The 26,656-nt window shown below is 38.7% G+C and overlaps 1 protein-coding gene and 1 long non-coding RNA gene across 2 annotated transcripts; one reads left to right on the top strand and one right to left on the bottom strand.

Moving 5' to 3' along the window:
* Positions 1 to 11,766: 11,766 nt before the first annotated feature.
* LOC131312781 (uncharacterized) lies at positions 11,767 to 12,348 on the bottom strand. Its single transcript, XR_009195981.1, has 2 exons — positions 11,983 to 12,348; positions 11,767 to 11,832 (listed from the first exon to the last, which is right to left on the bottom strand). It is a non-coding gene; the product is annotated as an uncharacterized LOC131312781 (long non-coding RNA).
* A 6,270-nt stretch (positions 12,349 to 18,618) lies between these two features.
* On the top strand, positions 18,619 to 24,760 carry LOC131312779 ((E,E)-geranyllinalool synthase-like). Its single transcript, XM_058340757.1, has 10 exons — positions 18,619 to 19,048; positions 19,862 to 19,985; positions 20,088 to 20,203; positions 20,396 to 20,613; positions 21,223 to 21,338; positions 21,455 to 21,553; positions 21,737 to 21,952; positions 22,372 to 22,501; positions 23,534 to 23,764; positions 24,189 to 24,760. The coding sequence occupies exons 1-10, from the start codon at positions 18,715 to 18,717 to the stop codon at positions 24,486 to 24,488; spliced, it is 1,884 nt and encodes a 627-aa protein (XP_058196740.1). The 5' UTR covers positions 18,619 to 18,714; the 3' UTR covers positions 24,489 to 24,760.
* Positions 24,761 to 26,656: the final 1,896 nt, after the last annotated feature.

The raw sequence follows: 26,656 nt of genomic DNA, 5'->3' as shown, positions 1-26,656 counted from the left end.
TATGTGTCAAATTCCGGAATCTATGTTAATTGCGAGTGACCCTGTTCAGTTTGGGTTTTCAATGAAGTTTTAAAAATTTATTAGGGATCGTGCACATGAGTTTTAAGTACCCCAAACGAACAAACACTACATGTTAGTAAATGTTCAAGAAATGTTAATTACATAGTTATGTTTTGGTCATAGCCAGTAGCCACCCAGGCACCAAGGAACTGTCAGACATATATGTTGCAGAACAACAGTGCTACTTGCACATATTTTTGTGCACATATAATGCACATACATTTTTGTGGGGTCTATATCGGGATCTCACAAAATGATCCGAACCGCTCATCTTTTAAATTTTTTTTTTTGAAGGCTCTTGTAAAAAATCAACTCCAACGGATATCGGTAAGAGCTTTTTCAGAAATCTTAGGGCAAAATAGAATGATTCGCCCTACGATTTCTAAGAAAGCCCTTACCGATATCCGTTGGAGTTGATTTTTTACAGAAACCCTCCAAAAATATTTTAAAAAAGACGAGCGGTTTGGAACATTTTGTGGGACCCCAATATGAGCCCCACAAAAATATATGTGTATGATATGTGCACAAAAATCTGTATAGGAATCATTACTGTGTTGCAAAAAGAGCGTCCGAGTACATTTGTCCGAAAAAATATTTCCATATTTTAATAATGGAAATGAAACAAAGAGCATCAGACACGTGTCTGAGAATTTACAAGGAGTGTCGATATGCGACACGTGCTAGACATGGACACACCACGTCTTTTAAGTGTTCGTTCTTCTTACGATAATTTATGGTGTCCCAGTTAGTTTATGTGGAACTTTGACTAATTTTTGGGAGCATCAATATTTAGTCGTTCAATCTTTAAAATCCAATGGGCTTGTAATCAAATGGGACTTCCTCACCTCTTTCACATGAAAGGTGAGAGTTCGTTTTTCACCAGAAGCATAAGTACTTGGTGTGGTGTGCCTAGACATCTATTTCGAGTAAGAAAAAAACATTCAAAAAGAAAATCTAATTGTTCATTAGCATAGATGGGACTCGATTAAAGTTACAGCAAAACCCTGCATGAATTAACACTAGAAGAGTTTATTAACCTAAAGGATTTTTACGCATGGGTGTCTCCAAGGGTTTTTACTAATTTTAACTGTACAAAGGAACAGTTTATTAATCCTTGAAGATACATGGAAAGTAAAGACCAAAGAAAACATGGATAAAACAACATCACAACTAAGAAAAAACATCTCGACTAAATTGGCACGGGAGCCTTCGGCAATCGCACGCCATCCCAAACCCAAATAAAGGGAACTCAATACACAACCAATCTCTAGCCGTCTATTTCTGTAATAAATGGCCAGGATTCATTCAAACTCTTTCACATAAAAGTTAGATTTTTTTTTGGAAGAGTTTGTTTAAAATCTAGACCATCCAAATACATCTTGACTATCAGAATTAAGCACACAACCAACACAACGGTTGTGCAAATAACATTTTTGGGGGAACATTGGCGACGAGCCAAACACAACCGCAAAAGGAGAAGAGATTTTCATAAAACACAAACCTCCAACAAAGTGGAGTGAGACCCCAGAGGCTAAAAATCCCAAAGAACAGAACAACCCCATGATAACCTCCCTTGAATCCCTGAGAATCACCAGCCATTTGTGCCAAAACTCAGCAATCCGAAACAGCGACAGCAAAACCATCAATTTCATTATTCAAGATATTTAATTATCTACACCGCCACTACGCACCATTGTCGCCCCACAGATAAATTTCATTATCTGCAATTAATTTGATCAATGGTGACCGGAGTTGGTTAGTTACTAGAGAAGCGGCCATTTAAATACTAGTAAATTAGAGTTTGGGGTAAACGCGATACGTGTGTAAGCGGTGAAAAATCACTCATATACGTAGGCATCATATGGCACGTTGAAGTGGGAACGAAGAGTCAGTGGTTATTTCCCTAGTATATGTTTTAATGGCGGCGTGAGAGGATAACCACAGGTTGAAGAAAAGAGAAGAGGAGCAATGGGATATAGAGGGAAAACGTAGGGTGTAACCATTAGCCGTGTAGCAGTTTTGAGGGAAACGTGGGTTGTCGCCGTGTAGCGGTTGGTGTGGGAGCAGTGGCGGATCTAGAATTTTGAATACGGAGGGTCGGCTTAATAGATATTTTTCTAACCTAATGCAGTTAAAATATAGCATTCATTTTAATTTTTTTCTTAGGCTACCTCAACTGTCACGTGTTTATTTTTTATTTACAAAAGAAATTGAGAAATGATAATGTAAAATAACCGGTTTTTTATCAAACCAAACCAAAATTATTAAGATTATAAGTAGTTATACACGAATAATTCAATAATATTTAAATTCAAGTATATACAAATTAAAAAATTTAAAATTCAGATGCTTGGGGAGCCGGGGCCTCCCAGGCCCCAACATAGCTCCGCCCCTCTGTGGGAGTGATTTTACATTTTGCCCCTAACAGTTACATAGGCTCCGGAGTAAAGTATTTTATAATATAAAATGTTTTTTCAAAAAACATACTTTAAAGTTTTGCTTTTCGGTATTTAGTTGACACACGAAATTTCAAAACAATGGCAGATTGCTGGTTTAAAAATAGTTTAATCAAGTAAGCTCTCTCTCTCTCTCTCTCTCTGGATGTAATATGATTTGGAATAAGAATGCAATGGAATATGTGGTTTTGGAAAATGTCGGACCATTGGGGGTGAAATGCAAAAATGACTTAGAGCTAACATTAGAGGAAAATAATTTCACCCCATTAGGACAAAATGTAAGTGTACAATAGAATTTTTATTCACGGGTCTTCAATAGAAAAAGAAAAGGTCTGCTTTAGGTTTTTTTTTTTTTTTTGGGAGGGAGGGGGGGAATTTGCTAAGCAAAGAAAAACTTTATTCGTCCAAGAATGGACAAAGTACAAACGATATATCGATTGGCATAGGAATGAGCAAATTAAGTACGTACGACATATCCCAGAAAACACTTTTGAGACGATACGATACATCTCTAGCAACACTTAACGACCAATACCGACGCATATGAACCTACTGCTCAAACCCAACTTGATCAACAACCTCCCAACATCTCCCAGGAAGTAGTAACCCCGGTAACCATGGAGAAATAATAATCAACACCAATAAAATTGTACCCAACTACAATATTCAACTGAACCAATAATCAGGAGGTAGCCACAAGATCCACTGACAATAAACGAAATAATAATCAATAAACGAAGCAGCAACTGGTTCGGAAATCAACCCCGGCAGGGCTCAGAAGTGCCGGCAAGTACTGGGTAAGGACCAAAACAACTATTCCGGCGCCGGCGATCACTGTTCATGTGCCGACGAGGGTCAAAAGGGACCGGGTCTAGGGTTTCAAGTGGTTGGAGACGCCGACAGGGGGTTAGAAAGACTGGGTGAAAGGTTTTAAGGATTTTTTAATTAGGGGTTTTAGGGTCTGGGCAACGCCGACCAGGACTTTTCCGGCGCCGACTAGGGTCGACGGGGGCTTGGTTGGTGATTTCGAGGGTTGATGATGACTGGGTTAATGGTGTCAGCAGTTGTGGTGGTGAGTGGTTGTGATGTTTTAGGTTAGTGGCGACAAAAATGGTTTAGGATTAATGGTGTTAGGGTTAGGACTAGTGATGGTTAAAAAATTAATGGTGGTTTAGGCGACAGTGGAGGTCGCAGGTAGTCCGATTAGTAGGGCTGTAAACGAACCGAATCGAGCCGAATCCTGTTAAGTTCGGCTCGGGTTCGTTAAGATATGAGTTCGGCTCGGGTTCGGCTCGAGTTCGATTCGAGCCTGAACAACTTGGCTCGAGTTCGGCTCGTTAAAATTTTTCAAGGCTCGAGTTCGGCTCGGTTGGGCTCGTTAAGATACTAGTCTGGCTCGAGTTCGGCTCGGATTCGGCTTGAGTTCGATTCGACCTTGAACATCTTGGCTCGAGTTTGGCTTGTTAAACTCAAATGAATCGAGCCGAGCCGAATCTAAGCTCGAATTGAGCTCGTCAAGACTCAGGTTTGATTCGGCTCAACTTATTAAACTCAAGCGAACTCAAACTCTCTCATTGATCGTATAGAATTTGGGAGAAAAATAAGTATTGAATTATACATACAACCTTAAAATTTTTTACATTTACAAATAAACCCCTATTGAATTATTAATTAAATTTAAGTATAGGTTCGCGAACCTAACCGAGCCGAATACCGTTAGGCTTTGGTTCGGCTCATTTACGGAACGAGCCTAGAATTGAGGTTCAGGTTCAGTTCATTTAGCAGACGAATCGAACTCGAACGAGCTCTTACCGAACCGAGCCTCGAACAGTTCGCGAATGGCTCGGTTCATTTACAGCCCTACCGATTAGTGGGGGTTGAGAATTTGGATTTAGGCCCTGCTCTGTTTAGAAGAATAGAAAAAGTGTGTAGAGTATATTTCACCATAACACATACATATATTTTTACTTCTTCCATTTCAAAATGAGTGATTTTTTTGGGAAAATGTGTCATTTTAAATTGTTTATATCTTTTAATTTGAATGTTAAAAAATATGCAATAAGAATCTTGTTTGATAGATTTTAATTAGTTCTATTAAACAAAATTTTCAAAATCACATAAAATTTCATAAATTAAAAGATATAAAATTTTTAAAATGACACGAAATTCCAAAAAAATCACTCATTTTGAAACGGATGAAGTATTACTCTGAAGAGTTATATATACATTAGATAGACGATGTGAGACAAAATCACTTATATTCTAATAAACACTTCTAATAGTACATATGTACGTGCGACATATCCATGATTTTTTTGTGGTTTGAATTCATGATTTTTTTGTGTTTTTTTACAGATGCATCCTGATCAAATACATTTAAGGGGACGTGATCACTCTGACTCTGAGTCATCTCATGATGAATATGGAGCAACTCCTTTAATTTCACCCCCACAAATGGGTTCCATAGGTGAAGCTGCTTCAAACACTATTGCAACAGGTTCTACTTCTCCAGGTAGTCGTGGGGTAAAAAGGGGTCGCCTCACTTCAGGATATGGGATCATTTCCATAAAGTTGAACATTTCATAGATAAAAATGGTATTGATCAAGGATTAAAAGCTGCATACAATTTGTGGAAGTGATTTTAGCTGCAATAGTAACCACGGCACAGGGCATACTGGTAGACATTTTAAAAACAAACATAAAAAAAGAACTAAAACAAGGTAGACTAGGCAGTAGTGGACCTAGTGGTGGTTTGTCAAAATTTGAATATTCGAAACCTAAAATAAGAGAGGGATTGGCCCGTTACATAGCTGCAACAGAACAACCATTTACTTTTGGTGATGATATTAAATTTGAATATTTTGTCAAGAATTATCCTAATCCTGAATTCTTTAAAGTTTTTAGAAATACAACTAGAAGTGATTGTTTGGGAGCTTTTGCAAAAAACTAGAAAAGATGATAACTGAAATTAAAAAATTTGATAGTACAATCTCTTTTACTTCTGATATGTCGTCTGGTATCAATAATCTTGATTATATTTGTGTGATTGCTCATTATATAAACTCTAGTTGGATTTTGAATAAAAAAAATTATTGCTTTTCGTTTAATGGAGCATCCTCATAATGCTAATCAGATTTTTCAATGTATAAGTGGTGTTTTTAGGGAGTTTGAAATTGTTGATAAAGTTTTTAATATTACTTTTGATAATCATAGTGCTAATAGTGCTGCAATTGAATTGCTCAAGGTAAATATGACAAACTTACGTTCTCGTCAATTTTTTCATATGCGATGTGTATGCCATATCATTAACTTAGTTGTGCAAGATGGTTTGAAATCTATAGCACCATAAATACAAAACATTAGAAATGCTCTTTTTTTTATTGTTACTTCCGGAGCTAGACAACAAGAATTTGATGCATTGTGTAAAAGTTACAACGTTAAACCAAAAAGAATGAAACCTGATATGAAAATTCGTTGGAATTCAATCTTTCTTATGTTAAAATCATGTAGGAATCACACTGATATGATTACTGCTATAGGCACCCCAATCTGGACTTCCAGATTAGTTTACTTTCGGTTTTTGATTCCCCGATGATGAAATAGATCAAGAACACCCCAGGAATGTCGAGTGTTTGATACCCCTTTTGAACCTAACCAAGCCTAAGTCAATTCAAAACGCCAAAACTCTATTGACACACGCTGATTGAGAACTAGCGCTCATGGATCAAACTTGACAGGTGTTGGTCAATGGTCAAAGCTTAACCATTGACCACGCGTGAGTAGGTTTGTGAAGCTTAGCCACCAAGTAACCCAAAGCCAGTCTCGTGGACAGGCTGAGCTCCTCTCTTTGCCACCATATCTACCACCTCTCCTCCTATATATACCACCACACCCCCCCCCCCCCCCCCCAGTTCCTCCATTAAAGGGGTTCCAAAAAAAATATTCAAAGAATTACCAAATATCAAGTTCCAAATGATACAAAATTAACCCTAATTCCAAGCAACACAAACTTCTTGATTCACTGCTACTCTAGAGCCAGTTTGGTGACATTTTGCTTGTGATATAGACACTCTAATTAGTAGGACAAATATAACCAAGCATAAGTCATAAGTGAGTGCCAGCCCATTTGCAAGAGACTAGTAGAGTAGTATAAAGTCCTTATGCACAACAATAGTTGACATTAAGCCATTAACAAAAATAGTTTTAAGTCACATGAGATGCCAATTGCTATAGCCTATAGGGTTATAGGGGTCAAATGGCACGGCCCGTTTGACACCTCTTAATGGGCATGACACAATTAAAAACGGCACGACACAGCCCGACCAAGTGTAGGCACTCCAATCTGGGCTTTCAAATTAGTTTACTTTCGGTTTTTGATTCCCCAATGATGAAACGGATCACCCCGGAAATGATAAGTGTTTGAACTTTGAGTGTTTGCAAAACCCTTGAACCCCTAACCTTAGCCAAAAATCCTACCGGAACGTGCTGGTTTAGAGCCTGCGCATGAAGATCAACTTGACAGATGTTAGACAATGGTCAAAGCTTGACCATTGACCAACGTGTGAGTTGGTGGTACATGCACGCGCTGCACCCAAACTCGCGCGCACAGGTCAAATGGACAGGTGGTGGTCAACAGTCAAAGCTTGACCGTTGACCCACGCGCGTGTTGGTATGACATGCGCGCGCCGGGGCACCATATGAGCACGCCAGTCAAAGCCTGTCCCCATCACCTTTATAGGAAAAACTTAACCACCAAGCAACCTCAATCAGACCTCCTGGACGGCCTGAGCTCCTCTCTTTGCCACCATACCTTCCCACCTCTCCTCCTATATATACCTCCCATGGTTCTTCCATTAAAAGGGTTCCAAAAACTATATTCAAAGGGTTACAATATATTAAGTTTCAAAGGACACAAAACCCTAACCCTAATTCTAAGCAACACCTTGTTTCCTTGTTTCTATCACTCATACTCCCTCAAGAACATAACTTGTTCTTCTACCTCAATCAAGTCTCAAACCTCAAACACCATTCAAACTCAAAAACCAAAGGTACAACACCTTTGTACTGTATTCTATTCTGATCCCTGAGGGGGGCTGACAGGGTCAATGCAGGTGATCAATACCAATCTTGGCCCTAAAACTGGCAGGGTTTCAAAAACCTTAGTGGCAAGGACCAACACGCACAGGATGTTTGTATGCGCACGCCACTCTGTGGCTGCACGCGCAAGTCTTGTGTGGGGATTGGTGCCTTGTTGTTTTGTGTCTATTTTGTATATAGACCACTGTTAAGCATGCTAATAACCAGTTTATTGCTTTCCTTTGTTAAAATTGTTAGTTTTAGTTCAATGTTCATACCTGCTGCTATAGTGTACCTATAGAATCATTCTGAACATGTTCCAAAACCCAGAAACATGTAAAACCAAACACTGGTTTGCGGGCTCAAATCCGCGCGCGTCTGTGGACTACCCGCGCGGGTAGGTTATCCTCTGACTAGTGAGTGGCCTTTGCATGGGTAACTTGGCCTTAGGCCACTATTTTGTCCCCACTCTTTTTATGGGGTGTTTTGTTAATTTGCAGGGCTTTTCAGCCTTTAAACTGTACATTATAACTGTATAAACTACTTGGTTTGTCTTGGGTGTGCACTGGTCTGTATAGAGCCCAGAGGGTTGAGAATAAAAGTTGTGGGCTTAGGCTTACTGGCGCGCGCAGGTCGGGTTAGCATGCATTGATTTGATTAGTGCATGCTGGTTTCTACCTGTGCTCGTCACTCCAAAGCAGCAGCCTTCCAGTCTGTTTAAACTCCCACAGGAGTCTGTTTTCATCCTATACTAACTGTTCGAGCATGCTATCCATCACATTCTGCAAATTGTTACAGTTTTAATCCCCATTAAACAGTTCCCCCGCCATAAATGGCTAAAGAATTGATTAATCAAACAGAATCGCAAATATTTTCGCAAATGCCTAAGTAGAGACCGATCTCCGGATTGGGTGAGAGGGGTGCCTTAAAACCCTTCCCCTCTTGTAACCTGGCTCCCCAACCCAGATATGGTTATGACGAACTGGTACTTTCACTTTTTCAAATCAAACAGCGTATAAAGCGTTTCGAATTTGGTTTCTTGGGTGTTAGACCTTCAAACCCAAGTGACGACTCTCTGAATTACGAGCGCTCATCCCGCTTAGCGCTCCCTTGATCCGGCATTAAAAGGAACAGAATCCTTTTAAGGGCACGTTGGTCACACCAAGTAAACTGAGCACGACACGATTGAAAAATAGCACGACACGACACGATCAAATAAACGGGCCGGCACGGCGCAACACGATTAAAAAATGGGCCAGTACGACACGACACAATTTAAATAAATGGGCCCGGTACGGCACGACGCAATTAAAAAACGGCACAACATGACACGATCAAGTAAACGGGCCAGCACGACACAACACAATTAAAAAATGGGCCAGCACAACACGACACGATTTAAGTAAATAGGCCCGGCATGGCACGACACGATTGAAAAACGACACGATATGACACGATTTAAGTAAATGGGCACGGCACGACACGATTGAAAATGGAACGGCACAACATGACGCGATTTAAGTAAACGGGCCGGCACGGCACGGTACGAAACTACGGTTGGCACAAAGCTAAACGGGCCAGACCGGCACGGCATGGCCCGTTTGGTTGTGAGGTGGAGGTGGGAGGGGGTGATGAAAATTTTGAAAAGATAATAAAGTGTGAAATTATTTTAAGTTAAGGGTAAAAGGGTAATCTTCATATGAGATTGTCCTTAGGGGTAAATAAAAATTAAAATATGGTCTAGGGTCCACTATAGCATGTTTCTAACCCACTAAGTCCACTAATTAAGTTTCTAACCCACTAAGTCCACTAATATGTATTTAGTAAGGCATAAAGTCCATTACATTTAAAAAATGAAATAGTGCCTTACAGATTTACCCTTCCATTTGTGGGCACGCCACCCCGGAAATTTTGCTTTGCGGGATCGGGTGCGGCCCCCTTTTTTTGTGTTCAGAAAAGCGCGGCGAAACGCCTCGATTCAGAGTCGCCACTCGGGTTTTAGCGGTGAAAACACCCAAGGAACCGAACTCGAAAACGTTTGCCACATTTGTTTGATTTTGAAAAGGCGTAGACCGGTCCGTCGTCACCTTCGATATCTGAGGTTCAGGAGCCATGTTACGAGAGGGGAAGGGTTTTATGGCACCCCTCTCGCCCAATCCGGAGATCGGTCTCTACTCGGGCATTTTATAAAACATTTGTATTCTTCTCTCACTTGATCATTTTTTTTAGCCAGTTAGGGCGGGGGAACAGTTAATGGGGGTTAAAACTTTAACAAGTTATGATTTATGTGGCAAAATATTTATGGATGATTTGATTGCAATGCTAAATATAGATTGAGAACAAGCACTGAGCAAGCTGGACAAATTGCAGTACGCTGCCCCGCAAGTTCTACCAGCATGCATTGGTCGAGCCACTGCATGTTGGTTTGACTTGCGCACGCCACAGAGAGACTGGCGTACTCCACTCATCTAGTTTCACAATCCTTGTTTGCAACCCTCTGGGCTCTGGAAAAGGACCAGCGCACACCCAGGACAAACCATGCAGTTAAATAAGCAGGATATATATTTACAGACAGATGAGATGGCTTGAAGCCATGAAAATAGACAAGAAACCCCCCTAAACAGAGTGGGGACATGCAGCAGGCCAAAATCACACTAAAATGCAAGGGCCAGCCACTGGGTCGTGGGACAACCGCCGTACGCCAGTCATGGACTGCCGTACGCACGTTTGACCCTAATCCAATGCTTGGCTTTTGCATCATCTGGGCTCTGGAACATGACCAGAAGGATCCCAGAGGCCTTTTGATTAGACAAAGAGTAAGCAATAACCTTTACGTCTAAACAGTTCTAAACATACAGAAAGCAATAAACTGGTTGTTTTAGCATGCAAGGGTGATTGACAGAAAATATAAAATAAAAGGAATGACGATCCATGATCCCCACGCCAGTTGTGCTCGTACAACCATGACTGGCGTACGGCATGTAGGAACTGGCGTGCGCCAAGTATCATCGCAAACGATTGTTGTGTTTTACCAGTTCAAGGCCAGGACTAGTATTGTTTACTAGCCTGGGCCTTGCTGGTTCCCCTCAGGGGCCGAAAACAGAAAGGAATATAAAGGTGATATACCTTTTGGGTGTTGAAGTTTGAAGGTGGTTTAAAGCCTAAAGGTTGAAGATGGATGCTTAGATGGTGACTGGATATCAACTGGGTGTATGGGAGAGGACTTCTTTCCTTTTTCTTTCAATAGAGGAAGAAGAAAAAAGCAAGAAGAGAGGAGAGGGGAGCTTTTTGCTTCTTGATGAGGCTAACCCCTTGCAAATGAATGCAAGGGGGGTATTTATAGGGGAGAGAGACTGAGATCAGTCTGGGACCAAGGCCTTGTTTGGCTGGTTGGGAGAGGAAGGGAGCCTTCCATGCATTAAATGCATGGGACTTGGCTTGATGGGGGGTGTAGGAGAGAGAGGGAACGTCTCTGCCGAGAGTAATCATCAGGGACGCTGTGGCCGACGTCAGGGTGGCACAAAAGTCCCGCCCAAGTGGTTGAATAAAGTTGATTTGACTGGATTTGACTGGCGTGCGCCACTATTAACTGGCGTGCACGGGTAAAAGCTGGGCCACTGGTCGATGACTGACACGTGGCAGATAACTGGCGTACGCCTTCAGGACACTGGCGTATGCCAGTTGGGTTTTGTTGGGGCTGTTTGGCTCTGGTTTGAAGGGTTTGAAAGGGGTTTGAGAGAGGTTAGGGACGCTCAAAGCTCAACCACACCTTTGTCCTTAAACTATTTTCGACTAAAATCATCATTGGGGAAATAAAAGATCGACAAATAACGTTATCTGGACAGTCCAGAATGGGGTGTCTACACCATTCAAATCCCATCCGTTTAACCCATAATCCCTTATACGTTTGAAATCACGTAAAATTCTCGGGAAATAACAGTTACTTTGAATCAGTTTTGTATCTAACGTTATTGTGCTTATATAACATTTTATAACATTGTATATTCTGCTTTGTAGAGTTACATCTTGATCTCAACTGCTTTGTTGAATATTTTTTGAATTTGGCTGCATAAAAACTCTCATATAACATTATATTTTCACTTTATTGAATTGGTCCGCGCAGCGACCTCAATGACTTACTTCTAGTAACAATAATACACACAAAAAAACGTAATACATGTGACAAAAAATAAACATATAACCTTATAACGTTATACATGAGATTTTGTCCTTTCTAACTCTAAAAAAAGAAAAAGAGGAGATCTCGTAACTTCTTTCCATTATATTTTCACTTTATTGAATTGGTCCGCGCAGCAATCTCAATGACTTGCTTCTAGTAACAATAATACACACAAAAAAATGTTATACATGAGATTTTGTCCTTTCTAACTCTAAAAAAATAAAAAGAGGAGATCTCGTAACTTATTTCCCTTCGCCGCCGTCGCCTTCTTCACAGTCGACTTCACAGGTAACTTAATACTCTTCACCCCTTGAACAACTACACAAATAACAGCCTTTAACAAAATTAGTATATTACCAACATTGATATAACCATATATACTATCAATCGAATCCCCAACTTAATTCAATCATACTATACCGGATCAAAGATTGATATAACCACATATACTCGCAATCAAAACCTTATCTTAACTAAACCAATACGTAACCGATCAGAGTTTGATATAACCATCTATACTCGCAATCGAAACCCTAACTTAATCTAGCCAAACTATTCATATAACCATATATACGAAGAGAAAAACTTAGCCAAGCCAGTTATATAACCAAAATTCAATCCAGCAAAGCCACTTTTATTCCGTAGTGTATCACCATTAATCATTACCTTAGCCAAACCAGTTATATAACCATATAAACTGGACTGCTCAAACATAAACATAAAGATGCACATAAACCATTCATAAAATTTCCCCAGGATGCTCTGTACAAAAACCCTCAAACAGAAGGTACATAACTTGTTTGAACAAGGAATCAAAGAGGTCAACAAACTCTGAACCAAAAGAAATCTAATTTATGATATAACAAAAATAAAAACAAGAAGTTAACATTGATATAACCATATATACTATCAATTTTGTATATGACTAAAAAATTGGTTATATATCATCTATTCACACACAGTTTACATTCGCAGTCTTTAACAAAATTCGTAAATAACCAACATTGATATAACCATATATACTATCAATTTTGTATATAACCAAAAAATTGAACACTTATGTAACCATTATAATGGGCTGCTCGAAAGAAATCGAAACGAATAGATTAGCCACGATACAGGATTACATGAATCACCAAATACAACTAGTACTACTTTGCCCAGCCATGAATCACCAAATCCTTGTTGGTTTACTATACATCAAAAAATTGCTTTCAGAAGCCCTAACTACTAGTGCAAAGCCATGTTCAAGGGAAATATAGAACATAACTAATCTCCCAGCTTTCCATATTCTCCATTCTCCTTGCCCAAAAACTAGCAGTTATAAAAGCATGTATACTAGTTTACATTCGCAGTCTTTAACAAAATTCGTATATAACCAACATTGATATAACCAATTATACTATCAATAACTTGATATAAGCACATTGAATTCCTAACTTAATTCAACCATACCATACTAGATCAAAGATTGATATAAGCACATGCTCATGTTTGTTACACAATCAAAACCCTAACTTTACCAAACACCAACCTAGCAAATATATATAACCATATATACCCAAAGTTCACTTTTAGTTTTCTAAGAAACATATCGACTGGATCGAAGCAAACGGAAGAGATTGACGGTAATGGGGATGATCCAAAGGGTTTCAACGGCGACGAGGATGGAGAATGACGGAGATGAATCGAACGAAATCGGAAAAGGAGAATATATAACGTTAAGGTTCGATGAACGGGCGAAGAATGACCACTAGCACCAGAATAAAACGGGTGAAGAATGGGCCACGAACGGAGATGAACGTCGACGAACTACGAAGAAGGTCGGACTGAAACTAGGGCGACGAACGGCGACGAATGGAGAAGCGAGACTGTTGGTGAACGAAGAAGGCCGACGGCGATCCAATGCTCTTCACGAACCGTTTAGGGCTGGGAGAATTTTTCAAGAATCGTCTAGTATCGTTCCTTCTGAAAAGGGGGGGAAGGGGGGGAGGGGTGAGGGGTTTTGTAGTGAATCCGGAGTTTTTTGGGGGATAGGGAGAATTTTGAATCGGATGTTTTTGAACTGGATGAAAAAACGGTGCAAAAAGTTTTTTAAAAACAGGGGTATATTAGACCAATCAGGGTTATTATATCTTTACTAATAGATTAGTGGACCTAGGGGGTTATAGAATTTAGAAGTAGACTTATGGGGTTTGAAAAGTGGTATAATGGACTTATGAAAAATTCTCCCAATAAAAATTGAGTTCATCCTTAATTGGAATTAAGTTTTAGTTTTCTAGACCCACAAGTAATTTTCTGTTTGATTGTGCTATTACTGTCGCCAACACCTAGGTATTTTCTTGTTTATTTTTTCATTTATTGATCTTTTCCAACCGCGTACATAAATCAATTTTAGAGTAATGTCCATTAGTGACAAACCGCATTAGTAGAACATATGATAGGTAAAGCTCATCCCCCGAATGCAATAACGACAACTCAGTGAGGATGTCGGTCGACGCCTTATTGCCCATTTTAACAACCCCCACCACCCCCCCCAACCACAAATTGTTCGATCCTAATTTTGTGAGGATGTCCTTTCTCTCCTGGACTGACAAGGCCTCAGAAAGGAGATTTGGTCCATCAATTTTTTAAGGTCAAATAAGATGCCAAATTTTGTGGCAACTCTGGGACCATCTGTCTCTTTCCTTCATTAGATAAGGGAACGAACAGTTTCCTCATCGATCCGAGAAGATTTTCAATGCGGAGCAGGTACCACGTGGTGCTTACTCGGCGCATCTGGGCCGTTCCTTTCGGTTTTGGACGACTCGAATTTGGAGAGAGAAAGAGGAGAGAGCGTGTTGGGATGAGAGGAGAGAGAGTATTTCAATCTGGGCCGTCCAATACACTTTTGGACAGTCCGAATGTGTTGCTCGGGCACCATGTCGGCCGGGTGACGTGGTACCCACCAGGCACCCAAAAATTTCTTTGGTGCTTAATATGAAAACTATTTCAGTGGGAGATGTGACCGAACACATTGGAAAAATCAGTTTTTGGTTGTGAATATCGTTCATTCAGAAGACCCTTTCACTTGAACAGCACATCTTCAGATAGGTATGGAAATAATTAACACAATATTTTGCACAATACTAGTAGATACTATGTCATAAACTTTGGAGGCGCGGCAGATTTTGAGAAGGATTTTGCTTCTATGAACGCGTTCTGTATCAATTTGGCGTTCATAAGAAGGACGTCATTGTCATTATTATATAGGAGTATCTAACGTAAAAAAATAATTAGGAGATAGTAAAAGAAGAGTGCGAAAATCAAATCCCCATGTTATTTTATCATTCTTAATGTCTAACCTTTTTGCAAACTACCATCAAATGCTTCAAGATTTTTGGGACAGGCCCAAAATCCAACTTCTCAATTACCACCTTGAAGTTACTCGTTGCCCTATTCATTGCGGGTTGGTTGTTCGTAAGCGCGGGCTTAGCTTCCAATGTGTTTGGAAGCCCTCGGCCAAACGAATACATCACAGAGAATCGACAAGAAATCCTATTAATAACTGGCCCTTTTGGTCCTTTGAAACAACTCAATGAATTTAGTTGATCCTTTTAGAAGGTCTCAGTGACCCTAGCTAGATCAAACCTGTCTAATTTTTACAGCGCGATGATAATCGTTCACAAACTTGCTGTACCTACTATTTCTTTTTTCAGGAATCGTGTATCATGATGATAATCATTCACGGATTTGTTGTAGCTACAGTTTCTTTTTTTACAATTTTTCAACTCCAGTAACCTGTTCGACTCCGCCACAGAACTACTTCATGACATAAACAGAGCAATTCATGTTCCTATTCCTATCAAATAGGAACGGAGGGAGCCCAGCCGGCGCCTATGGAACTTTGTTTCTACGTCACAAAGAGTTGGCAAGAAATCCTATTAATAACTGACCCTTATGGTCCTTTGGAACAACTCGGTGAATTTAGTAGATCATTTTGGGAGGTCCTAGTGACCCTAGCTAAATCGAACCTATCTAATTTTTACAGCGCGATGATAATCGTTCACAGACTTGCTGTACCTACTATTTCTTTTATCGGGGATTGTATATCACGATGATAATCGTTCACGGACTTCTTGTACTACTGTTTCTTTTTTAGGGATCGTGTATCACGAAACAAATGCTTATTAATATATCATTGCCATGGGTTCCACTTTGTTGTCATCATCAAGAAGACCAATAACGTGCTCTGTTCAATAATTCCTCAGACAAAAAAACAAAATATATCTGGTTCACAAGAATAGGAAATAGTTGTGTAAACGGACATTTCCCATTACCATTAATAAGGATGGCGTCCTTTCCACTATTGCCAATCCTCGGAGGATCAGCTCACTTTGTACCAACATTTTAAATAGCGGTAGCATACTCCATAGAAATTAGTGGCGTGGCGGTAGCGCTAGTATCTAATGTTGTGTAGCGAGAATTGAGTGTACCGATCGTGACATTTTTTGATAGACTACTTTTGGTGCCAGAGTACCTAAAGCTGCCATAGTGGTCATGTCAGAAGCGTGAAGCGTGTAAAAATCACATGAAAAGCGATACGTAGGGGGTATCAGACAATACGGATGTGAATTTTTTTGTAACGCCGGTTTAATTGGGTGTAGCGGTGTGAGAGGACCTAAAAATAGCTATGTAACATGTCGGACCAATATTTAAATTCATCCGTGCATACCCCATTCAATTTACATTTGTGGGCCCAATTCGAACCCTATATTATTGTAATTAGTCATTTTTAGAACTAGAAATGAAGATGACCGTAATGGTACCAAACAGTCAGTATTGGCTTTGTTTATGATTGTAATTGGTTAGTTGTAGAACTAGAAGAGAACATGATTGTAATAATACCAATCAGTACTGGCGGATAGGCCTAAACTTGGTGGGTTAACTTATTTTCGCGCTACGGTCAATACACACCACCCTAAGGTTGTGATGTACGGTGGATTTCGGCCCAATTCATCCATTTAGTCCTTCAAGTGCGTTATTTTGCCATTTCGTGAAAGTTTTAATTCGTTAATAACTCTTAGACTGTAATTCTTTATTAGTTGGTTCTTTTTGGGAAAATCTTATTTTTCTTTTCCGTTTTCAATTTTAGGAAAAGCCCCAAATTTTGAAACTTTTTATTTTCCGGCTTTATTTTTAGGGTTTCTTGGGTTTCAGGCCTATATAGGGGTTGTAACCTAATGTTTATGCAGCTTTTTTATCAATAATATTCAGACTTTGTCTATTTCTCTCGTGGATTTGAGTTTATCATTCGTTCGATTAGTACGCAACTAATCTTTCTTGTTAATTCCGTTACGTCAATGTGCAAGTGTTTATATCTTTGTTTGTGATTCTGAACTTATTGTATAACAAGTAAAAACAATTAATAATTGTGACCGCTCAATATTCCGAAGTACTAGGAGTGTTAAGGGACAGGAATGAGAAGAACATGTGGAGTGTCCGATTACTTATGCATTTGGCTTATTAGAGTTGGTTTAGCGTTTTGGTAATTCATCTAATTTGGTGGTTGTGTTACCAATTTTCTTCGGGGTACAACTAGCTCAAAATTTGTCGCGTGGTATGTTGGCCTACTTGGCAGTGGCATAGCCAAGAATTCACGTTAGGCAGGGGTGCTTTTACAACTCGGTTCACCAACATGTGGAGTGTCCGATTACTTATGCATTTGGCTTATTAGAGTTGGTTTAGCTTTTTGGTAATTCATCTAATTTGGTGGTTGTGTTACCAATTTTATTTGGGGTACAGCTAGCTTACGATTCGTTGCAGGGTATGTTGGCCTGCTTGGCAGTGGCATAGCCAAGAATTCACGTTAGGCGGGGATGCTTTTAAAACTCGGTTCACCAGAAAATAATTCATAATTAATAAGCAATGCTAGAATAATACTTTAACGCAACGAGTAATGACCAAGCTAACATACTTAGTGAGAAAAAAACAAATTACAAAAATTATGAATACAATCCAACCTTTCGCCCTATGAGTAATGACCACTTTTTTGATCAAACATTGCTAATCTTAGCAACTTTTTGATTTGATTATTCCACTACAAATGCTCTTAGATCGTCGATGTGAGTATAGAGTGGAGCCCCCAAAGAAAATTTTAGCGGATTAAAGGATAGAAGGAGATACTATCATGAAATCTCTCAACAACAAGGCTAGTTCCGATCTGTCGCACCGTTTTTTCACCATCTCTCCTCAAATCAATTGGTGTTAGGAAGGGTTTCAAAGCATTATATGATAATAATACTGCATATAATGCTTTGGGGTTGGGTTGGGGGGATAACGGCAATAAAGAGGGATTAGTTGTAAGTGTACAATAAAATTTTTATTCACGGGTCTTCAATAGAAAAAGAGAAAAGGTCTGCTTAGGTTTGAGGGGAAAAAAAATTGCTAATTAAGCAAAGAAAAACTTTATTTGTCCAAGAATGAACAAAGTACGTACGATATATTGACTGGCATAAGAAAGAACAAAGTATATAATATATATATATATATATATATATATATATATATATATATATATATATATATAGCAACACGTACGATTGGCACATCGATTATTGCAATATTACGTTCCCCACAAATCAACAGATAGATGCAACTTCAATTATTAGGTCATGTTACAAAACTTCAACAATGTGTCAAATACATGTTGACTTAAAGTCATATGTACGTATGGTGCTGCATGGGACAACAATAATTTGATTTTGAAAACGTTGTTCACGTTTCCAGCGGTCCCCAACTAAAGTGATGGACTTCTCAAAATTTTGGGAGCATACATTCTAACATCTCTGATTTTTTCTCTATAAATAGCTTGCTTGATTCATGTATGATGCTCACCCCATTTCTCCGAAGCAAAATCGGGTTTAATTTCCTCAATTATTCTCTTCTTCTTCTTCTTTTGCTATGGAATCCTCGCTCTCGCGAATTCAAACTCTGGTAACCCAAATCAAGCAAGAGATTTTCTCATCACCTTTTGATCCTCTCTCCTTTGTTTTCCCGTCTGCTTACGAGACTACTGCTTGGTTAGCTACGGTTCCTGATCACCCCAAACAAGGAACTAATCGTTCCGTGTTCAAAGGTTGTTTGGAGTGGATTGTCAATAACCAGAGAGAAGAGGGGTTTTGGGAGGAGGATGGGAGTGATGGCCTCCCCACCATTGATGGCCTTCCTTCCACTCTTGCTTGCCTTGTAGCACTCAAAACATGGGGTGCTGTTGGTGAAGAAAACATAGAGAAAGGTACATTTAATTACATCGCACGTGTCTACGACGAATCAAGTTGCACACACTTTGCCAAACGGTCTGCCCTTGCGTACGTACAATGAACTTGTGGATTCAACTCTTGTGCAAATAAAAAAGTTGACATAGTAACTAGAATTCCTTATCGAAATCGGTTTAGGTTTATTCTCTACTTTTGGCTGTCATAACAACATGCACCCTTATTAATGAGTTGAGTAGGACCGTAGAAACTTTATATCCATCTCAAAACTAATTGGTAATGAGTGAAGAGGTCTCAAATGCTATTAACCCATTCCACTCCCAAGTAATGTGGGACTCTATTTTCTTAACAAGGACTTAATTGGGTCATCATAAATTCTCTCATGTATAACCACAAAAAAGTTGCACACACTACCACTCAAACAAACTCTACTTATTTGGTTGGCATTTTAGTTTAGTTTAGTTTTGGTAATGGGTGAAGAGAAAAATAGGATAATTATTGAAAAACTAAACTAAAATGGTAACCAAACACAACCGATAACAGAAATAGAAATCACATTACACACCTCACTCCCACACATACACATGATTTATATTAAAGCTACACAAACCCTTGCCTCAGGTCATTTGTGTCCAAAATGCATGTATCTCTATTCTCGTGTAATGTCAGTCGCATAATTGCACAAAAGATTCTTTTCAAGAAGAGGCTAATGTGCGATTCTGCAGCTGAAATTGCATGAAAACGAAGATACATACATGTAATCATATGTTGTTATCATATGCGAAAAAACGTAAGGTAACAAACTCTCAATTTTGACTAATTTTTATATGCAGTTCCAACGACCTGCCCTGTTGATGGAGAGCTAATAAGGCTTTGTTTGGTTAACCATATACAAAGACTGGGGCTGGCTGAGCACTTCACCAAGGAGATTGACGAAGTTTTGGAACGTATTTACCGGTACGTGCGTACAACACCTAATTTCAATAGTACTCAATTCCTAAACTAACCAACGCTGTTCGATCCTCTGTTTTTTAACCCTTGTAACTAAAAATCATGCAGGAGTTACAAGAATCAAGAATCGCGGGAAATAGACCTCCATTTAGTGCCGGCAAAAATATACAAGGACTCTTTGGCATTTCGTCTGCTCCGGATGCACGGGTATAATGTAACACCAAGTAAGCCTCGATCGGAAATTTTAGTATTGCCTCGAAACACAAACAAAAATGCATTATAAAACGCAAACAAAATTACTGGGTTGCTCGTATTTATTCTGGAGGTGGTACCTACCATACCGCTGCAGAATAATCGGGGCCACCCAAAATCTTTCCTGTTCAATTTGACTAACTAAAAACGTTTTGATGGTGCAGGGAGCTTTTGTTGGTTTCTATATGACGAAGACATAAGGGTTCATGTGGAAAAAAACTTTGAATATTTCATGGGTGCATTGTATAATGTTTACAGAGCCACAGAGCTTATGTTTTCAGGGGAATATGAAGCAGAAGAGGCAAAGTTATTCTCAAAGAAATTGCTTGAAAAATCCCTCAAGCTCACAAGTGTGAAGGATAATCCGAATTTTAAAAGGCTGGTACGTACGTTAATTAATTCAATATCTCAGAATTAAGCAAGAAATATACACATTCGAATTTCTTCTATAAAATGTGATTTTCTTTGAGCATATCAAAATGTTTTTAAATTCATGCAAATTAACGCATTATCGCTCAAAAATTGAATACCCAACAGAAACGCAGTGAGTTTTTTTTTTTTTCCCTCGAAAAGAGTCTTCGAATAGTGTGGCAGAAAGTTTATTTGAAAACAGCAACCAAAATGACAAAGTTTTTTTGATCGGAAAAAGAAATATATTCATTAATTACAAGGACAAAAAAGAAAAAGAGAAAAAAAAAACATTGAGTGAGTCTCAAAGAGTTCACAATACCTTACTATTAGCGCTATTCGCAAATTTTTAACCTGTCTTTCCTCCTCTCGAAGTTTTCTTTTTGAAAGCAAAAACAACAAACAACAAGAAGAAGAAGAAGAAGAAGAGAAGAGTCAGAGAGGAAAAAGTTTTTATTTTTATCGGCAATTTTTTTTTATTAAAAACTCGACAAAGGGTACATCGAGAAAACAAAAAGAGTGACAAAGTTATGAAATTGCACTTGTACCTAAGCTGACCTTGTAATTTGTTATATATATACAGATTGAGCATGAGTTGAGGAATCCATGGATTGCTAGACTTGATCATCTCGATCATAGGATGTGGATTGAACAAAATAAAATTGACACCCAATGGATTGAAAAGGCCTCGCTTGATAGGTATATGATCGCGCGTTTATAATAAACACATTCATTCATTCATTTGTTGAATAATCTTGCGATAATATGATTAAATCAAATAACAAAATTTCAATTAAAAATCTTAATTTGACTAGGTTATCATGTCTCCACAATGACAAGCTAATGCAACTTGCTGTGGAGAATTACAATTATCGGCAATCAATTTACAGGAAAGAATTGGAGGAACTCACAAGGTATGGTCGATCAATCCGCTCGCATCAGAAGATAAATTTAAGCTTCTTTTCTCCGAATTTTGTTTCCAAATATGATTTTTTTTTTCCTTGTACTTTTTCAATTTCTCTGTTCAAATGGATTATATATAAGTATCATAGAAGATTGTGTATATTTTGGCTTTATGAGTCTATATGTGAGTATAGGTGGTCAAAGGAATGGCGACTAAGTGAAATGGGATTTGGGAGGGAGAAAACAGCCTATTGCTACTTCGCAATTGCCTCCAGCACTTGCCTCCCGCTGGATTCCACGGTCCGAATTCTAGTTGCGAAGAGCTCCATACTCGTTACAGTTGCCGACGATCTCTACGACATGGAAGGCTCTTTAGACGACTTGCACGCCTTGACTCAAGCCGTTCAAAGGTTAATGATTTGGAATGTTAATTCTCTCTCTCTTTTTGAATATAGATAGATAGATGTATTATCCCTAAGCCCTGAGCCAATAATTCTGGGACCATTACGATGAACCGGTGATGGGAGATGGGCCAGGTGGAGACACAACATTCACTCAGAAAAATAACGTCTATTGACTTATACAATACTACAACGACTCTCTCTCTCTCTCTCTCTCTCTCTCTCTCTCTCTCTCTCTCTCTCTCTCTCTCTCTCTCTCTCTCTCTCCTCCAGTAGATTATTCATGCAACAAAATTAAGTCAGATAACATTTAATTTTGAAGAAATAGATTCATAATGATTCTAAGACTGGATCTTATAGACGACCAAAGCACGTCTCAATGATCCGATGTTCGAGTTCTTCTCACATTGCTATTAACATGCATGCAGATGGGATGGAAGAGGCTTAAGTGGACATGGTGACATTATTTTTCGTGGCCTTGAGGATATCGTGAGTGAAATTGCTGAAAACCACGTTCAGCAATACGGAATTGACATCACGAAAAACCTTCGTCATTTGGTAAGATTTTTTTATATCAGTGTGATTGAATTTGCTATTTGAATTCTCTCCATTTAATTAAAAGTACAGTCAAGAACGTATAATGCTAGACTGTGATCATGAATTTCACAATGTGCCTTAGCCTCTCATTTTTTTTTTTTTAAGGGTCCATTTGGTTAGCAAGAAAATGATGGAAATAGAAAAATTATATCAACTTTTTGTGTGTTTAATTAGAAAAATTGGAGAAAAAATGCTTGAAATTAAAGAATCATGTACAACCCATTAATGCATTTGAAGTTGTCTTTTTTTCCTTGCAAAAACACACAAAATTGTAACTTTCTCATCATGAAACTTGTTATTCTACAATTGGAATTTCAAATTTATCATTCCTTTTCAATTACCTGCTATTAATGAAATTATGTTATATATATTTTAGTCATGTAAGGTTAATTTAGGAATGTGCAAGTGGAGTGGAGTGTAGTTAGTACCTCCCTTATACTCTCATGCACATGGGCAGCGTTCAATTCCCGTAAGTACTTATCCCCCTTCGCAAGTCCCCTAGGATAAAGTATGTTAGGTTTAACGAATGACGAAAAAGAGAGAGGTTAATTTAGAAATGTACCTATATTTTCTGGTGACTTTCATTGTAACCAAACTCTATAATGGAAAATATTGAGAAGGCTTTATTACAAACAAACACATGCAAGCAAATAATTTGTCTTTTCAACGTTACTTTCTATCATTTTCATTTTCCATTATCCTTTTCTTTCTAATCAAATGGACCCTAAAGTACAGAATCCCTATGTAACCAAGGAGAATCCAATGGAAACTTGAAATAGTAATAAAGATTATTCTAACCTCTGCCCAAAATGTTAGGATAATAGGTAAAATATGCATTGATATCCGAGAAAAATGTATTAATATATATTTGTGAAATGTATTAATATCCGTGAAATACATTGATATCCGAACTTGTTTAGAATTATGTGCATATTAGGTTAGCAAAACTGTAATAATAATGGTAAAATTTTGTGGATTTTTATTTTATTTTAGTGGGGTGAAACATTTGGTTCATGGATGATGGAGACCACATGGAGTAAAACAGGATACTTACCATCACTGGATGAGTATCTTCAAATGGGCATGACTTCTATTGCTACACACACCATGATTATGCCAGCTCTGTGTTTCCTCAACTATGACCTCAAATCTGATCACTACCAGAGCATCACCAAGTTGCTCATGGCTTCATCTCGTTTGTTGAATGACATTCAAAGCTATCAGGTAAACTAAAATTACGAGCTAACTTCTTTAATTGTTTCTTTTTGCCAGACGATAGGATGTTAGTATGTTACTAGAGTTGCATTACTACGTACGCCAAGCCAATGTCGTTCTATCGACTTGAACCCGTTCAACTCAAAAATGAAAATTTCAAGGACAAAATTGACAAAATTTGTGGTACCTAAAAAGTGAGACAAAGTGCATACTTTGATAGCGTAACTCGGGTGTTTGGACCAACGTACTATGCACACTTCGACTAATCCTGTAAGAGTCAAATTTCACCGCCCACCTGCAGAGAGCCCAATTAAGTGCATACTTCAGAGACCTTTAACCGCAATTTACCCACAAATGAGTTTCTTTTTCATGCTACAATATATCTAAAAGAGAAGCTTTCTAATTAAGTTCTTAATTTGTTGTTAATTTGCAGAAAGAACTAGAGGTGGGGAAGAAGAACTTTGTGATATTGTATTCGAAAGCAAATCCAAAGGCAGGCCTTGAAACTTCGATCAAGCATGTGAAGGAAATACTTGACGAAATGAAGAAAGAGTTGCTTGAGCAGGCCTTGATGGATGGCTTCAATGATTTGCCCAAGACATGCAACCACTTTCATGTGTCCATTCTGAGGGTGTTTTACATGTTTTTTAACTCCAGTAACCTGTTTGACTCCACCACAGAACTACTTCATGACATAAACAGAGCAATTCATGTTCCTATTCCTATCAAATAGGAACGGAGGGAGCCCGGCCCATGGAACTTTGTTTCTACATCACAAAGAGTTGACAAAAAATCCTATTAATAACTGGCCCTTTTGGTCCTTTGGAACAACTCAATGAATTTAGTAGATCCTTTTAGGAGGTCCTAGTGACCCTAGCTAGAACGAACCTATTTAATTTTTATAGTGCGATGATAATCGTTCACGGACTTGCTGTACCTACTGTTTCTTTTTTCAGAGATCGTGTATCACGATAATAATCGTGAACGGACTACTATTTCTTTTTTGGGGACCCTGTATCACGAAACAAATGCTTATATATCATTGCCATGGGTTCCACTTTGTTGTCATCATCAAGAAGACTGGCCAATAACGTGCTCTGTTCAATAATTCCTCAGGCATATTTCTTTGGCTCTGTCGAAGACCACAACGTTGTCGATGCCGAGACTTGTACAACGTTGTCGATGTCGAGACTTGTACAACGTTGCACCATATGATTCACTCAAAAAACAAAATACATGTGGTCCACATGAGTAGGAAATAGTCGTGTAAACGGACATTCCCATTAACCTTAATAAGGATGGCGTGTGGTGCCCTTTCCACTATTGTCAATTATCGGGGGAATCAGCTCACTTTGTACCAACGCTTTAAATAGCGGTTGCGGACTTCATAGCAATTGGTGGTGTGACGGTAATACTAATATCTTATGATATGTAGCGGGAATCGAGTGTATCGATTGTGAAATTTTTTGATAGATTACTTTTGGTGCCAGAGTACCTAAAGCGGCCATAGTGATCACATCACAAGTGTTAAGAAGGCAAAAAATCATATGAAAAGCGATATGTAGGGGGTATCAAACGATACGGGTGTGAATTTTTTTGTAGCGCCGATATAATAGGGTGTAGTGGTGTGGGAGGACCTAAAAATCGCTACATAACATATCCGACCAATATTTAAATCCATTCCTGCATATCCCATTCAATTTACATTTGTGGGCCCATTTTGAACCCTATATTATTGTAATTGATCATTTGTAGAACTAGAAATGATCGTAATAGTACCAGTCAGTCAGTATTGGCTTGGTTTATGAGTGTAATTGGATACTTGTAGAACTAGAAGAGAACATGACAGTAATAATACCAGTTAGTACCAGCGGATACCAAACGATTCTTAGATACATTTGTATACAATGCCATATTTAACAATTTGGCAAAATAACCCTAATATATAATAAAATTTTGAAACGGCACATGTTATCAAACCAGTACTGGTCGCGTCCTCTACTAGTAGTTAAACGGTACTCTAGCCCGTATCATAATATTCAAAACCTTTGCTTACGATTTTTCTTCTTTTTCTTTTAGCTTACTCAAGTCAAATGAGAAAATGAAAGGGAAGTGAGAGTAGACCACGTCAGCTCGCACACCATTGCGAGCTGATGTATATTTTTTGTTGGAGGCCCATTGACCGAAGGAGATCCCCTGTCCGACTCCCATCCAGACAGGTGCTTGTTCTACTCTTCTCATCCGTTGATCTCGCAAATCAATGATTGAGATGAGCCGATTTCTCCATTGACATGATTTTTTCAAGGAAAAGACGATGACAAGAATAGAGATTACTGACACCATAAAGTCCATTGTCACCTCACCAAATGGTACGACCATTTTGTGACCATTCAATCTTTTCTTCCCTTTTATAATTAAAAACACTGCTACAATCACGCACACTCATAATAGCAGTGAACCCCACATACATTGCACACCACCGGTGCGTGTGGGTCCCACCTCTATTGTGAGTGTGTGTGTGTGTGTGTGTGACGTAGAACATGTAGAGATCCAATTCCATGATCAATTGAACCGTGCCAAGCCTCGAAAGCCCAAACGATGTTTAGTTTCCGATTACCTGGTGGGCTGACTTATTTTTGCGCTACGATCAATACACACCACCCTAAGGTCGTGATGTATGGTGGATTTCGACCTAATTCATCTGTTTAGACCTTCAATTGCGTTATTTTGTCATTTTGTGAAAGTTTTAATTCATTAATAACTCTTAGACTGTAATTCCTTATTAGTTGGTTCTTTTCAAGAAAGTCTTGTTTTTCTTTCCCGTTTTCAATTTTAGGAAAAGCTCCAAATTTTGGGACTTCTTATTTTTTTCGGCTTTATGTTTAGGATTTCTAGGGTTTC

The sequence above is a fragment of the Rhododendron vialii genome, chromosome 13a (genome assembly GCF_030253575.1).
Source record: "Rhododendron vialii isolate Sample 1 chromosome 13a, ASM3025357v1".
NCBI classification, from domain to species: Eukaryota; Viridiplantae; Streptophyta; class Magnoliopsida; order Ericales; family Ericaceae; genus Rhododendron; species Rhododendron vialii.
This window is presented reverse-complemented; position numbering and strand designations above follow the sequence as displayed.

What these genes read in the sequence shown, in the direction of transcription:
- LOC131312779 (XM_058340757.1), top strand. Translation starts at nt 18,715, where the DNA reads ATGGAATCCTCGCTCTCGCGAATTCAAACTCTGGTAACCCAAATCAAG. An exon ending in CGAAAAACCTTCGTCATTTG is followed by an intron (nt 22,502 to 23,533) that starts GTAAGATTTTTT and finishes ATTTTATTTTAG; the next exon opens with TGGGGTGAAACATTTGGTTC. An exon ending in ATGACATTCAAAGCTATCAG is followed by an intron (nt 23,765 to 24,188) that starts GTAAACTAAAAT and finishes GTTAATTTGCAG; the next exon opens with AAAGAACTAGAGGTGGGGAA.